Genomic DNA, 16,607 nt, shown 5'->3' with positions numbered 1-16,607 from the left:
CATATAGCTTGTTAGCCAAGTGTTAGCTCGTTAGCACAACACAAGTACATTCCTTTGTCCATTTCCGCTCGAACAGACTGCAAACTACCTGGCGTTCTATCGCCATGCTCTAAGACAAACTCTAACCTTAACCAACTTTGAAAGAGTGCCTAAGCTTAACAGTCTAAAGAACTTGCAGTCACGGCACGCTCGTCTAAGACAAACAGCTGCCTGCATCATTCTCACAACAACACAACTATCTCCACCGACCAACCTAGGAATAACCTAGAATTGGAACATTAGAAATTGGATTCGGCCAATCAGAGATCGTCTCTGTGAAATTCTGCTACGGAAAAAAATACTGGCGTCGGCCAATCAGAGAGCGTCTCCGCGAAATGCGGCTACAGATATTCTTGACGCTACTGGCTAGACCGCTTCAAATCGCGCCCGGATTCCAACATAATAGTCATATTTCAACGCACAACGCGTTATGCACTGATTGGCTGTGACGGATACATCAAACTGTGACGCGCACTCAGAGCGCTATCGCGTATAGCCCGGGCCGAGAAATACGAAAAAATAAAAAAAACGTGATGTCACTTCCTGCTCTGGAAAACGAGTGTTTTTTAATTGCGATAATAACGTTATATTGTGCATTGGAAATACAAACATACTTAAAATGAGTAAATATTATTCATTTTAAACATGTTTATATTATTTATAGGGCTATAAAACAAAAAACAAAAAGATACTTTTTCTTGTTCTACTCTCATATAACCAGGCAGGGCCTGAAGGGGGGGCGGCGCCCTTGCGCCCCTAGTGGCAGAGCCGCCACTGGTTTGGCATTTGTTTTCACAAGTGCTGGCTGGCTAGCGTCGCTCGTGAGCAGTGATGCCACTAACGCGTTACTAAGTAACGCGTTATTGTAATCTGATTACTTTTCCCCGAAAATAGTAATCTAACACGTTAATCTTTACAAGCCAGTAATCTGATTGCAGTTACTTGTCCAAGTGGCCGTGCGTTACTATTTCGTTACTATCGCATCATAATGCAGGCGGAATGCAGTATTTTCTTTCGTTTTCGACAGTCAAATATACGTTTGGAAAGCTTTTCCTTGTATTGGGGAGTGACGTCACAGCACGCAACCTCGCGTGTTGATCCATGCTGGTGGGCGCGGCTGTTATTGTTATTATCAGGCTGACCTGCGAGCTAGCAGGGAGACACTCGCGCTCGTAACGCTTTCTGGCACTGGAAGTTCACTAGTCTACTTAACGTTTGTGTAAACTAAGCCGGGTGAAAAAAACATTCACTTTGCGGAGGAAACAAAATACTGTCTACCGCATATGGAATATACAGCACAGCACGACCATCGACTTCTACAGGACTCGGAGTCGGAGCTGCACCAGCCAAACAGTATGTTCTACCTTTGAGTTAAACATCTTTTGCAGTGCACTATTCATGAACATGGAACACCATACTGCAGTATGTAGGTTGTCAGTAGCACACTGACAACACTGCAGTATATATATTCCCTCCCCGCCGTATGTATATTTCCCTCCCACCCACCCACCCCCTCCTAATGTACAGTCCCCTCCCCATCATATGTATATACTCTGTCAGGATCTAGGGGTAACAGTACTGTATATTTGAATACCGCTTATGTCACAAATGTATCAGTACTAAATACCTATATGTCCCTATGCCATAAATGTCATGTATGTTGTGTATGTCATAAATGTCTATATGAATTGAAAATGGGGGACCCTGATGGAAACAAGACAAACGTCTTTCTCAGGTCTGCATCCCCTTAACAATTGTATGTATTGAGCCGTACTGTATTGTACCCATTCTGCAATCTGTTAAATAAAGTTTTCATTCATTCATTCACACAATAATAAATAATAATAACGTAGAACCATATCTGAATGGGGCAGGCCTCAAAGGTAGACTACATATCAGCCTACATGTGGTGTTATTGACCATTTATCTTTTGTGAAATCTATAGATCTATAGATAGCAAGATAGGCCTACCTGCCCTATTAGTACATTTTACTCAAACTGAGTACATTTAAAAAAAAAAAAAAAATTGTCATTCTTATGTTGTGGCAGCAGCAGGGACGACGACTTCGTAACCTAGTTACTTTCAAAGTAACTAAGTTACTCTGATAATCAAGTAATCAGTAAAGTAACTAAGATTACTTTTTAAAGGAGTAATCAGTAATCAGTAATCAGATTACTTTTACAAGTAATCTGTGGCATCACTGCTCGTGAGCTAACGTTAGCTACCTAGCTAACGTTACTTTCAGACCCTGTTAGTCAAGTTGAACTATCGCTCTGGGGACGCTGATTAATATAACAAGCTACAACAGTCTGCATTCCCTTAACAATTGTTTTTATTGAGCCGTATTGTATTGTACCCATACTGCAATCTGTTAAATAACGTTTACATCCATTCATTCTGCTAGCATTAACGTTACTTCGCTGCTAGCCACAATGCTATACAGTTATACTGGCATATCCCAATCACGTTAGCACGTAAGCTAACTAAATCTGTGATATTTTTGTGAGACTAAACTCCGCTCTTGGTGGTCAATTGTGTTGATGTTAGTTTTGTTTCATCAACAAATCATCAACAAATGAGGCAGAACACACAGTGAATGTATCCGTTTTTGTTTATTGCACTTTATTTCTTGCTGAAAAATAAATGCTATGTGGCTAAATGGCTCATGCGAGGTATAAAGATGGTGGCTTTTGAGATTTTGAGCAGGATGTGGAGTGACTCGTTCAACCTTTCTGATTGGTTGAAAATGGCCTTCATGTTTGAACTACATCGCCACCTACTGCTTTGGCATTGTACTACATGTATATAGTAGACGAGACAAAACGACGTCTAACTTAACTCTTACTTGCCTGCCAATACGCAGCCTTCTGAAAAGCTAAATGAAACTAAATGAAATGGCCCTAGTGTAACCGCAGCCTTAGTGTCACTTTAGTTTGTCAGTCTTTTCCCCCTTCCAGGGATGTCTCATTTGCAATCATCCCTCATGTGTCAATTATCCTGTGTATGTATATATGTCAGTCTGCCCCTGTCTTCCGGGCGCGTTCATACTCTTCGGTACCTGTTTATTGTCTTCTGTATGCTGTCTCCTGTTGCTGTTTACTCTGTTTCTGTCTATGTTCCTGTACTATTGGATTTGTTGCCATGCTACTTCACACCATGCTAAGTATTTGTTTATAGTCTAGTTTATGTTTGGTTTGCTCGTGTTATTCTCCACTCTGTTTTTGTAGTTTTTGTAGTTTACTGTAGTTCCAGTCTATGTTTCAGTTTGTGTTCACATGCTCAGTAAAGATCCTATTTTCACTACCCACCTTGTTCTGCCTGCTTCCTCGTCTGACTGTCTGCATTTGGGTCCCACCACCATTTCCTCTATGTCTCACCATGACAGTGATTCTATTTTTGCTAACGGCAACTCTGTCCTTGTTTTTCAGCTGTGATCGCAATGTTCTCTCTTCCGTTACTGTATAAAAAGCAACAGGTGAGATTTATCATTTCATTTCAAACCTTTATTTCAACTCATAAGACACTGAGGTTACCCTTATTTACAGTCACTATGAGCTTACAAAACAATAGATAGTTATCAGTAGATTCATACATATATAGGCACAACAAAGAAGAATAAACTATAATAAATCAGCTAAGACAGTTACAGTACAAGTTGATACTTTGAAATGCAGCAAGAAAAGGAAGAACCTCCAACTTTAGAGTCAGTTGGAGGGCATTCCAGATAAATAGTTAATTCTATGTACAGTATGTTTTTCTTTTATTCAGAAATGTATTGATATTTTCCCCTTAGTGTGACCAACAAAAACATAACTTCTAGCCTAGAAACAATAAGATAAGATATGCCTTGATTGATCCCCTTTGGGAAATTCAGGCATCATAGCACCATGGGGAGGGGAGGTACAGGTATGGGCATGATAATTGTAGAGGATATAAATTGTGGGATGAAGAAGAATGTTCTCAGTCAACCGAGGTCAAGATAATAAGGTTTATTATCCAGACAGATAGAAATATACATGAGTACATAGAGAGAATGGCTGAGGGCTTCGCCCCAGGTGATCAGGTGAAATGACCCAGGTGAGAAGACCTGGTTTGTTCTCGGGAGGAGCATTATATAGTTAACAAGGGGGGGAGGTGGTCCCATTTGATAGGTCAAGTGGGGGGGGGGATACAGGATTGGGGAGAGGGGAGGGGAATGTCTTTACATGAGGACATTATATTATACCACAATACTCACTTTTCTCTATTATAATGTGGGTGAGATTAATGTATAATATACCAGGATTGTTTGGAACAGGTAAAAGTGAATAGGTATGGTAAAAGAATGGGACCGATGTAATCCATCGGTTATCAGATAATGAAAAAATAGAAAACAATTAAACTAAATTAAAATTTTGGCCAATGTGATCTATTGGTTGGCATAACAGTTTAAAAATAGAATTATTTACATAAATGATTCATGACATGATCGACTGGACTGCGGTCTGTGTTATTTTGATATCAGAGATGTGGGAATAGATATAACCATTTCTTTTATTAATAATGGTCTGATTTAACCGCTCAAATACCTATATCGATGATTGGTCCTCAACTCTGATATCAAACAACAAATAACATAATCATTAGAAGCTCTGGTTGTGCACATATCTGGCATACCTCCAGTCGTTCATGTCGTGACTCAGACATTTAAGTGGTAATTATGTGTCTTCATGATAATATCTATGGGAGCTAAGATCATGGTTGTACACATACAAACATAGTAATATTTACAATAGACATTACCTTAGTGGCTAATGTGTCAAAATAAAATTGAAAACCGTTAACCTAGTGGTTAATAAAACTGATATAAAAGGTGATTATGATAATCGTTCTGCATTGTTCTGTGGTGCATACTATCAATGGTCAAAACAAACTTGGTGTCTTGGAACAACTCAACTGGTTCTGCCCTGTTTAACAATACCATTTTGCAATGTGACTCTGTGATCATTTCTCATTGCCATTATAAAATTGGTTAATGCAATCTTACTGATTGTATTTCATCATATTCCTAGTCAACATTTTTCCAGATACATATGAACTCTGTGAAACAGTTCTTGTTTGTGAATCTGACAGTTGCTGTGTCGTGTTGATCATCGGTTCTCGGTCTGTCGTGTGGCAGGGCCAAACAGTAACACAGTAAAAATTAAATACATACATAACAATGTGGACAATGTGTGTTCAGACGTCTCTTGGTCCACAGGTCTCTGATGATGTGTCTCTTCTTGACGATGCAGTCGGGAACATTCACTGGTCGCCGTCCATTCCCTGTCAAGGGTCACCTGTAGCAGTGGGGCGGTCAACTATAGTGGCCTTGCAGACTCTTTCCCTGGAGTCTATGTTGTTCTTCACCACCATCACATGTCTGCCACTGTGCTCACGCTTGACCTTTATCAGGCCTAGAGACATGGCTGTAGGGTGGTCTTGAACGTGCTGTGTGGTGGTTGGTCCCCCCGTTCCTCGTCATCGCGGTACTAGAGGGGCGAGGGTTTGCTGGTGTAGCGGCCTGTCTGTAGGATGCTCTCTCTCACACAGATGGCAATCTGGTCATGGAAGTCCACTTTGATGGTCGGGGCTCCATCTCCTTTCTGTAGGTGATGGGTTTGGTCTGCCGTGTTCTGCAGTGCCGGGGTGGCGCAGCAGGCGCAATCTCGTTGATGGTGATGACTCTGAACTCGTAGGTGTCTTCTCTCAGGCTGTCAAGGGTTGATCTCCTCTTCATCAGTGTCTCCTTGGTCAGTCTCCTTCGTGGTCCTCTGCTCCACTTCCTTGGGGATGGCGTCCCTGGGTGGGCTGGGTTGGATGGCGGCTCTCTCAGACAGTGTGATCAAAAGTGCAGATGAGGGTCTGTATGCCCCATCAGTCCTATTATACATTACAAGAAATATAGTTACAGGCGGCTGGGTGGCGCAGCGGACTAAGCGCTCGTCACCAACGTGGTATCGAATCCGGCTGTCAGCGCTGCTTGGCCGGCCGCCATACTGGCTCAATTGGCAGAGTCAGCGGGAGGAAAGCCGCTGGGGTGGTATTCTGGTTGTTGTAAACAGCAACTCCTACAGGTCGGTCAGGGCGCCTGCACAGTGAGGGAGGGAGATGGCGAGGGTAGTGTGACCTCCCACACGTTACACCTCACCAATGAGAGTCCGCGCTGGCAGGTGAAAAGATGCTGCTGGCTGTCTCCTATATGTCTCGGAGGAAGCATCTGATAGACTTCAGGGCTCCCTAGACCGACCAGTGGGGGGCACATGCGAGCAACGACCAGGAAGGGGAGGGGGGAATTGGCATAACGACTAAATTGGGATGGGAGAAAAAAACACAGAAAAACAGGAGGAGAAAAAGTGGATAAAAAATGTATATATATGGTTACAATAAACACTAGAATCTAAATATATACAAGTAAAGTATACACAGGTGCAGTATACATAAGGTACCCTAACTGGCGTGATATACGTTATTCGTTATAAGTTGTAGTCCGTGCAGTTTAGGTGGGAGTCAGACACACTCAGAGATCAGACATTCCTAGTAGTTCTCCGGCTGCTGGCAGTGGTCCCTGCCCACTGTTGTGGATCCTGATGGCCGCTGGTACAACGGACTAGCCAACGTGGTTAGTGGTGTGTCGGGGGGGTATGAGTCTGTGGCTGAACATGCTTCTCATCTTGACTAGCTCCTCATAGACAATGAGCTGGTTCCCAGCTGTAATAATAATAATAATAATAATAAATACAATTTATATAGCGCCTTTCATAGAACCCAAGGTCGCTTTACAATCAGGACAAAAAATAGGGCAAGGAAAGTAGGGGGGGAGGGGGAAGAGGGGATGAGGGAAAGTAGGGGATAATGGACCTAATTTAATCTAAAACTAACTGATGGGGAAAGCCTTGGTGAAGAGGTGTGTTTTTAGAGCGGATTTGAAGGTGTCCAGGGTTGGGGCGTTGCGGATTTCGGGGGGGAGAGAGTTCCAGAGGGTAGGGGACGCCACGCTGAAGGCTCTGTCCCCAAAAGTCCGTAACCTGGTGCGAGGGATGGAGAGGAGACCTAGATCAGAGGATCGTAGGTTCCGGGATGGAGTGTACTGGTGGAGGAGATCAGACAGGTACCGGGGGGCGAGGGCATGGAGGGATTTGTAGGTGAGGAGCAGGAGTTTGAAGGTGATGCGGAACCTGACTGGAAGCCAGTGGAGATGGATGAGGGTGGGGGTGATGTGCTGCCAGGGCTTGGTGTGAGTGAGAACCCTGGCAGCTGAGTTCTGGACATACTGGAGCCTGTCCAGGGCTTTGCTGGGTACCCCGAACAGGACTCCATTACAGTAGTCCAACCGGGAGGTGACAAATGAGTGGATCAGGGTCTCCGCCACAGAGTCTGAGAGTGAGGGTCGGAGACGGGAGATGTTCCTGAGGTGGTAGAAGGCAGACTTGGTGACAGATTTGATGTGGGAGTGAAATGAAAGTGTGGAGTCAAGGGTGACGCCCAGCTGTATACAGTATGTACCACTACCTTTGCTCACTTCATATCACAGCCGGGCAAATTAACATAGACTGAAATAAACTTTTGATCTCACTGGCCATGTCATGTAATTTTATTTTACTTACTCAGAAGCATTTCACTTAAGCGTAAAATCCAGGCAAAAATGTTGTCAAACACTTACCCTGAGGTTGTTGAAATGGTCCAACGTCTCAACATTTCAACGGTCTGTTTACTGGACGCTGCCATGATGAAACAAATGCGACTTGGACTGAAAATAACTTAAGATGTCAGCCCCCAGACATATTTGGGTGGTCCCTGCTGTTCTTCCTGGAACACTACTGCCTAAATTGACTTTAATTGCACTGCATTTTATGACTATACTGCAAACATTACATTTAATTTGAAATAAAAACTTTAGTAGTAGCCTATTATTAAGACAATTGCTCTAAGACAAAGATTACATAATCATACAACACCATGAAAGCTACAGAAAGCTTGATGTCAGTGCACCAATAACTAGGGATGGGCGTGAGTAATCAATCAATTACTTGAGTACACTGAAGTACAACTGAATTTGTGATTTGAGGGTGCTCTATTTTTCTTTCTTTTTTTTTATCAGCGAAAGTGCTTGTTTGTACCACTGAAACAGAAATCTCTCTCTGAAATCCTGTGAGGCGTGTACAGTAAGTTGTTGCAGGAAGACAACACTGGTCAGTTAAAAATCTTGAAAACCCTTGTGTTAAGAGCTACAGGTGTCTCTATCTATCTCAACTCCTATTCGAGATAGAACCCTGTGGCCGCTCGATATCCCCCAGCGAGGTGCTAAACTCGCCAAGTTCTCGAGTCAATTACTAATCCTAATCACGCTTATTTCATAGTCACTAGTTAGTTGTATGCAGTTCATATGAAATATAAGCATAGAAGAGTTGTTAACCTCTTCTTTGTTTGTAATAAACCGAATGTATGTGTAGCAGGGTGGATTATCCCTGCTTCGTGGGAACGGTGATGTGCGGTCAATAGGTAGCGAGACACAGTAGCACTCTGGCCAGCTGCACCTCCGTCTTTGGGGTCCGGAGCGTCAACTGGAGGCTGGCAGTGGGGATGGATGAGGCCCAGGGTTTACAAACCTGGTCCGGTACTCTGGTCTTCCTCCCTCTCTCTGGAGCAGTCAGCAGTACTCCCCAACACACCCTCACTCTCCACAGTTGCCCCTTTTGCCCTCCCACACCCAATGACCGGATGGTAGCGAAATAACTTGGTTCCCCCCGCAAGCAGTACCCTCCCTTAGTGACACCAGAACCCTTACAATGGAAATGGAAAAGGTAGAATAGCAAGGGGTTACGATTACATATATTACCCGTATCAAAGGGTTAGGGTTAGGGTTAGAAATAATGAAAGACACACACACAGTGCTCCCGTTCTGGATGACTGTATTGTAACTCAGCCTAGTTACAACAATGCTACGTCTGGTGATTACTGCACCATGGGTATCCATACAATAATTACTGGCATGAATCAATGGCATGAATCAATGACATGAGTCAATTATAATATTACACCCAGGCACCAAGTGCTCTCAGGTACCCAGACTAAACACTGCCCACGTCTGGGCTGAACACAGTATTTACCTTCTCTAAGGAATTACACTCTTACTGTCTCCGGTTGATAATATGGGGAAGGAAGGGGGGAGCATAGGGAAGAGAATAAAGGGATTCACAGAACAGGAATTATTTAGGAAATACACGCCTTATCACGCTCAAAGAAAAGGAATAAAATAAAAGAGTGAGCCCACAAAATACCTTGCAAAAGTCCTATGCTAATACCGGTATATATTGTTCGGGGTACCCCTATTGAACTGTGGTTAACAACGTTAACTTCGCCCGCGGGCAGCACCACACTGTATACTGTATATGGAATCGGGAGCATCAATGCTCGTTTGTACTCATCCGAAATGGCCGCCTCGCCACTCCACTGTTGTCCGGGAGGCAAGATGGCGTTGAACGCTCTCGCGAGGATGTCAGCAGGCGGAGCTAGCAGAGAGGCAGCGCTGGCTGAGCTGGTGCTGGCGATGACGACCTCTGCTGGTGGTAAAGAACTCCCCGTGTCCTGCAGGCAGCCTGGAGCAGGTGTGCTGCAGCACTCCGGTGCAAACAGCTGTTGACGCCCGGGCAGACTGCTTGGAGGTCCCGCACGTCTCTGGCACGCAGACTATACCGTCACTGTAACTAAGTATAACACGAGCAATACTACTGTGATCCTTAGCCGCATGCTACCTATACCGCTCACTGTAACTAGGTATAACTCGACTGTTAGTGCCTGACTCTGCACTTATTGTTCATATCATACCACTGGTACTGCTAGGATATCGTATCCACTAGCCAGTACTTCCTATCACCCGTTGTCCTCTCCCGGGGCACTCCGGCATAAACGTCAGCAACGGGGCTATCCAGAGCTCCCGTTAGCTGTGTCCTCTCGTTGTCAAGTTCACGGCCGAAGAGACCGACTTCCGCTGGGCTCCTCCCTTTATCAGCTCTCAGCTCTCTCCGCCACTCTCTGCCTGCTACTGCCCCCTGCTGGTCCCGCCTGCCAGTCACAAGGGGAGACGCACTGTAGTATATGAATCAGTACTGTCATTTATAATCCGTATTCCAATGCTCTTCGGACGGGGACGTTTGTGTCATTGTTCGTGTGAATCAATGACACTAGTTAGAATGTCTTTGTGTACAAAAAGGGATATAAACACAGTCAGCAGTTCTGAATAATATACCATATTTTCCAGACTGCTACATATGTCTGGGAAAAACTCCTTCCATCGAATTGTCATATTGACAGCAATACTATGTAATAGGTAGTACTTAGTAATAATAGTGTAATATTAGCGTAATAATATTAATAATCATTTGTAAGCCCCAGAACCTCCGATCAGTTTGACAAACCCATAAATCAGTGACTTGGCCGTTTAAGCATCACAGCGTCCTGCATGCTGAAACTCCCAAATCCCCATAAATCTGATGGGCCTGTCGGATACAGAGATACTGGTACTCGCAAGCAAAATATAAATATATATATATATATATATTATATCATTTATATAACTTTAGCTAAAAGCAGTAACCAGCAATTGATTTGATCTGTATGGCTTCCAGAATATAATTATACCGTTACCTCAGATGAACGCAGGGCGCGGCCAGCGTCTCGAAACATCGTGATAGAGCAGCACAAGAAACGCAGTCCACGAGTTGGATAAAAGTATTTTAACAAAGTTGGTTTAATTAGAAAAAGTAAGCTACAAAGATACTGTCTTTGTACAGCAACATCTTTCTCAAGCAGACAAAGAAAACTCTCTTGGTTTAAATCATCTAAAAGATTTAGCTAAGAGCTTAGCATAGCTCTTCAAATCTAAAGAGCACCTTCATGGGGAGGAATGCTCTGAAAAACGTCCAGGCTAGGTTCCAATACACCGCTCAACCTTGCCTGGTGCTAAAAAAATCTCGATCTCCCCCAGAGCGAGCAGGCAGAACCTTATATACACAGGTCCGTAGCGTCATATAGTAAGCACAGACACTCCTTCTTTCAACGTGTATCTTTGCCATTGGCTCATGTCTACTCCACTGGGTAGTAACTTAAAAAGTAATAGTAAGTTTTACTGAAACAGTACGGTACCGTGGAAAATCCCTAAGTCTCCATCTGTACCTAGCAGGCTAGCAGAGGCCCACAAGGTCATACAGGGAGGGGAGCACATTCCTAACCACTCTAACAGAGAACAGCACAATTTCACTGCTCTGAGTTTTATAGATATTATACAGATATATACAATAAAGCTTAATCATTTACATCATAATCAAAATAGTACATCATACAAGTGACAGAGAGAGCCTACAGTACAAGTTGTACAGAATGAACAACCTGTACTGTCATGATTGGAAGGCCCTGGAGAACAATATACAATATATATATATATATATATATATATATATATATATATATATATATATATATATATATATATATATATATATATATATCCAGTACTTTAGTATATACAATAAACATATACTAATTATATTTACACATCACCCATGTAGTTAAAATGTAGTTAAAAGTATTTATGGCTTTTCACGGGTTAACCGCTGCAGCCAGCGTAGTGCATTTTCCTTACTGAAGCCAAGGTCAGCACACTGTATCCACATTCCAGCAGCTTACATAGTAACTAACAAGAGGTTTTTTTCTATCCATTTCTTTAGGGTATATAAGAGTGACCCATTCTTTAGGGTATATAAGATATAGTAGTTATACAAGTTACAGTTTTATAGTCTTATAGTCTATAGTTATAGTTATACAGTTTTACACAAGTAGGGAGAAAGAATACAAAAAGACATCTGTCATATCAGAGGCCTACTCGTCTTGTTATCAAGCTTAATAATACATACTTATATTTAATCCTCTATATATATATGTTAAAGCTTAATATATTACATCATACAAGTGCCACAAGACAGAGAGAGAGAACAGGATGTCAATATACAAAAAGGGTCACTTTGTGGCACTTCAACACCTTGTTATATTGAAAGCTAGCTTAGCGTTATCTAAAAGATAAAAACAGCGGTTTGTATTTGTGCATTTCCAAACATTTTACATGTCTATCAGATATCACACTAACTTGTTTGGGTTACTAGTCTATCAGATATCACACTAACTTGTTTGGGTTAGTTACATTAGTCTATCAGACATCACACTAATGTATTTGGGTTAGCTACATTAGTCTATCAGATATCACACTAAAGTTGTTTGGGTTAGTGTGGTAGATCAAACTCCCTTCCCCCCTCTCTTTGATCTCTCTCACCCATCTTTCCTTCGTACCATCATTCCTCCCCCCATTCCTTCCCCTCTCTGAATGAATGAATGAATGAATGAAAACTTTATTTAACAGATTGCAGAATGGGTACAATACAGTATGGCTCAATACACACAATTGTTAAGGGGATGCAAACCAGAGAAAGACGTTTGTCTCGTTTCCACCAGGGTCCCCCATTTTCAATTAATTCTCTCTTCCATCTTTCCTTCCTATCCACATCCCTATACCCCATTCCTTCCTTTCTCACCTTCCCTGAGTTAATAAACTGTATTAACCAGGTCTCTTCTGACTGAGTAAGTTATTCAGCTTTGGCTAATTTCCAACACAGTTGGCTACATTAGTCTATCAGATATCACACTAACTTGTTTGGGTTAGCTACATTAGTCAATAAACCAGTGGTTCTCAAATCTTCTGTTAGGAGCAACATGGTTGGTTGTTAACGAGGCTTTTAGATTTATAGTATTTTTTTTTTTTTTACACATTACATTATGCCTGTGACTTAACCCACACTTCCTTGTTTGTGACAGGTGCGTATTCGGAGGATGCTTAGAGCAGTGAGGAATTTCCTGAAGAAAATCAGAAAAACGTAAGCATTACAATGGAGATTGACCTAGATTAATGGAATTTCTATTTTACAGTAATCTTTTCTGTTTTTTTTTTTTTTTTTTTTTTTTTACTGCTAATCTTAAGAAAACAGCAGGTAATGACTAATGGAAATGTATATTGGCTCATGAAAGAGAATTTGGCCTAATGACAAGATAAGATAAAAGTTTTGGAAAATTCTACAGGTGTATCACACTAAGCAGTAAGCACATTTACAATTTAGCTTTATAATACGGTAGTTCTCAGTTTGTAGTTGCTATACAACAACACATGTACACTATGACCTTTGGAGGTTGAATATTCATTTTATTGGGAACAATTTAGCAGTTAGCCTATACCTGAAAGTGTTAGCTTTAGAATAAGAGGTTGAAATTCTGTCACGTAACTTTTCTCACAAGAAAAAGAAGATGTAAGCAGAATATTGGAGCTTTTGATGGTAACACTGATAGTGATTCCTTAGAAAAATATGCATGTAGATATAGACCACTGCTCAGGTTAAAAAAAAGTTGCTATTATGAAAATGTTTTGTTGGGTGTAATTTAAAGGAACACTGCAACATTACGGGAAATCTGCTTACCGTCTTCTCCAGAGTCAGACAAGACGATAGATACAAATCTATCTCTGCATTCAGTAGAAAGCTATCCGACTGCAAGCTAGCCTAGCTTAGCACAAATGAATAGCTTAGAAACTCCGGGAAAGGTGTTTTTGGCCAATGCATAGGCTAGCTGGTCCGTATCCACTTCCATTAATTTGTGCTAAGCTAGGCTAGCTTGCAGCCGGATAGCTTTCTACTAAACGCACAGAGAGGAGATTGGTATCTATCTTCTTATCTGACTCTGGAGAAGACGGTAAGCACATTTGCCATAATGTAGGTCCTTTAACCTATGTCCTTTTGGTTTGCAGGTTTACTAAGCTGTGTGATAAGCTACCCTCTACTGCTGCTGCACCTGCACCTGACCCCGCTCCCACACCCACACCTGCACCTGCACCTGCCCCCAAACCCAAACAGAAGTCAAAGTAAAACACGCCAGGGACAAGAAACAAGAGCTGGAAATGTCTGGAATGATGACACCTCGCTTGGGCAATTCTTCTCCAGTTTGCCAACATGTTTGTTTACGGGAGCAAGATGTAATCCATCCTGATTGGTTCTCATAGAGTTCTCAAATAATTTCATGTCAAGGACCCCAAAATAGAGATCAGACCTCCATTTGATCACATTTTGTTTGATAGTCAACGCTGTAAAGATTTGTACGTTGAATTCTTAATTTGTTTCCCTTTTTTTGTCTTTTTAAATAAATTCTTAGATCCCTCCTAATTCTACTTTCAAATCAGACAGACCTTTGTCTTAACCCTTGTGCAGGCTTGGCGCCGGCTGATCTCATGAGGCTTAGAGCACAAAAGTGCACCAAGTTCAATGTCATATAATTAGGGATGCTCGATATTGGCTTTTTTACCTATACCGATATTGTCCAACTCTTAATTTCCGATACCGATATCAACCGATATCAACCGATACCGATATATGCAGGGTTTCCCACCGCAAAAAACTTAATCATTTCAGGTAATTAACATTATATCTCTTGTTGTGGAATTAACACAACATTATGCATACTTTTGACAATAAATAAAATCAGAATTGGTTCTTACTTGCTTGCCTGGGTAAATAAAGGTTATAGAAATGTAAAAAAAAAAAAAAAAAAAAAATTGAAAGCGATACCGATATTTTCCAATATCACATTTTAATGCCGATATCGGCCGATAATATCGGTAGGCCGATAATATCGGACATCCCTACATATAATTTTTAATTTTTAATATTTTTAAAACATTTTCTTCCCCACGATTACCACTAAGAGCCTAACCTCAAGATATCTATAAAAGATTACAAATATTTCCGAATTTTAACCACTTATATTCTTGTTTGTTTGATAGTAAGTGTGTTTTTATGAGAAAAAAACGCAGAAAACGGCATATTCTTCATATTTATATACGTTTTAGACCCCATATTCCAGCGTGGGAAACCTGCACAAAGTCCCTGTGAATGAGATTCTGTCCTTATATATACAAATGATTGACTAATTCGGTCAGAAATAGCTGAGACGCTAACATTAGTAACCACTGGTTATTGTTAATATGTCCAGCGGGCGTACAGTACACGTTCTGCCGGTAGATTCTGAAGACACAAGCGCTGTCTATTGAAGCGCCAGCCCCCTTCCGCATAGAGCGAGCTCAGCAATGAGCCGAGGGGGCGGGCACCCATCAGAGGGATCCGTGATTCAGCTGTGTGACACGGTTGATACCAGAGTGAGGAGGAGGAGGAGGGGAGAAGGAAGTGGTACTGCATGCTGCTCACTCTCCTCGCAACCTGGAGGCACCCTATATCAATAACTTTTTTTTAGAGCATTTCAAATCATAATATTTTGACATATTGAAAATATATGTAAAATGACGATATGGACCCAATTTCATGACATAATCATCAACACAGCCACCGCTGTGCACACAAACACACACAAAAAAACTCAAAAAGCACAGAATAGGCGCCAGGGGCCCACAAGGGTAGCATTTCCCCGAGCAATCACAACATTGTTTTTTACATACCTTATCACTTATCTCTTAAATTATAAATCTCTAATGTCTGTCTGTATGTGTTTCACATAACTTGATAAACATTTGTTCAATAATACAAGAGCTGCCAGTGAAGGAAGCGGCAGGATGTAGACTTCTCTTACAATTGGTGGAATGAGAGTATAATGTTAAACTGTTTGTGCTTGTTTTGGACTCATAGTTTACAGTACGTCCTTCAATAGAGTCCGTCGTGTCTTCAGTCCAGTCCAGATTGTATGAAATGTATTAAAAAATTATGATAATTATGTGACAGATGTCTTAACACACAATGTGATTGTATATGTTTGTGCCCCTAATGCAAGACCAGAAAGCTGTTGGGACTGTATCCCAAAACCCTTTCTCAGGTTCTTCAGATTGATCTACCTACAACCGGGCATTGATTGCCTGATTCTGAGTTTCAGAAAACTTCTTTTACCTTCTAAATAAACTGGTATCGTTGCATCTGCATCGCTGTCTGTGTGACGCAGAATTCTACTTTCTTGAAAGCTCCCCCGAAAATGTCCCTCTGATTTCTTCAGCAGCTCAAAGATGTAACATTCTTTTTCAAATTAAAACGTGCCATTTCCCCCCCTCACCTGTGATACCATTTTCATTTGTATTCAGAGTAGTGTATTTATTTATTTATTTGCTTTAAATTGGGGTTTGGACTTGGATGACTGGGGAGGGACATGAATGTTAACTTCTTGTATATTGCATTCTCATTTTAATAAAAATAAAAAGTGATCATAATTAGCTGTGTTTCTTTCCAGATTCCAGCTGTACTGCCTCCATTTCAAAGGTGTTATATTTCATCCTGGCTTTCGCATCTCGCTCTAGCCTTATTGAGATATATCATCTTTCGTGCACATATTGTGCGCGTGTTGAAAACTTTGACATGCACCCACATCTGCCCGTGGCCACGCCTGCTCCCATGTTTCCATAAAACACAGGCTGTGGTCACACTCATACCCTTCTCATCTGTTTTCACGCGTGACTTCTTGC

The 16,607-nt window shown here is 41.7% G+C and overlaps 1 protein-coding gene across 1 annotated transcript in view; it reads left to right on the top strand.

Moving 5' to 3' along the window:
- The window catches only part of rtn2b (reticulon 2b), a 68,013-nt gene extending 51,795 nt beyond the window's left edge, over nt 1-16,218 (top strand). The window contains exons 5-7 of the mRNA XM_084320840.1: nt 3,469-3,515; nt 12,923-12,981; nt 13,902-16,218. Of these exons, the coding sequence (XP_084176966.1) occupies nt 3,469-3,515; nt 12,923-12,981; nt 13,902-14,019 (224 nt within the window). The 3' untranslated portion in view covers nt 14,020-16,218. The remainder of the gene's footprint in view (nt 1-3,468; nt 3,516-12,922; nt 12,982-13,901) is intronic.
- Nucleotides 16,219-16,607: the final 389 nt, after the last annotated feature.

The sequence above is a fragment of the Notolepis coatsorum genome (genome assembly GCF_963971535.1).
Source record: "Notolepis coatsorum genome assembly, chromosome: 8".
Classification (NCBI taxonomy): Eukaryota; Metazoa; Chordata; class Actinopteri; order Aulopiformes; family Paralepididae; genus Notolepis; species Notolepis coatsorum.
This window is presented reverse-complemented; position numbering and strand designations above follow the sequence as displayed.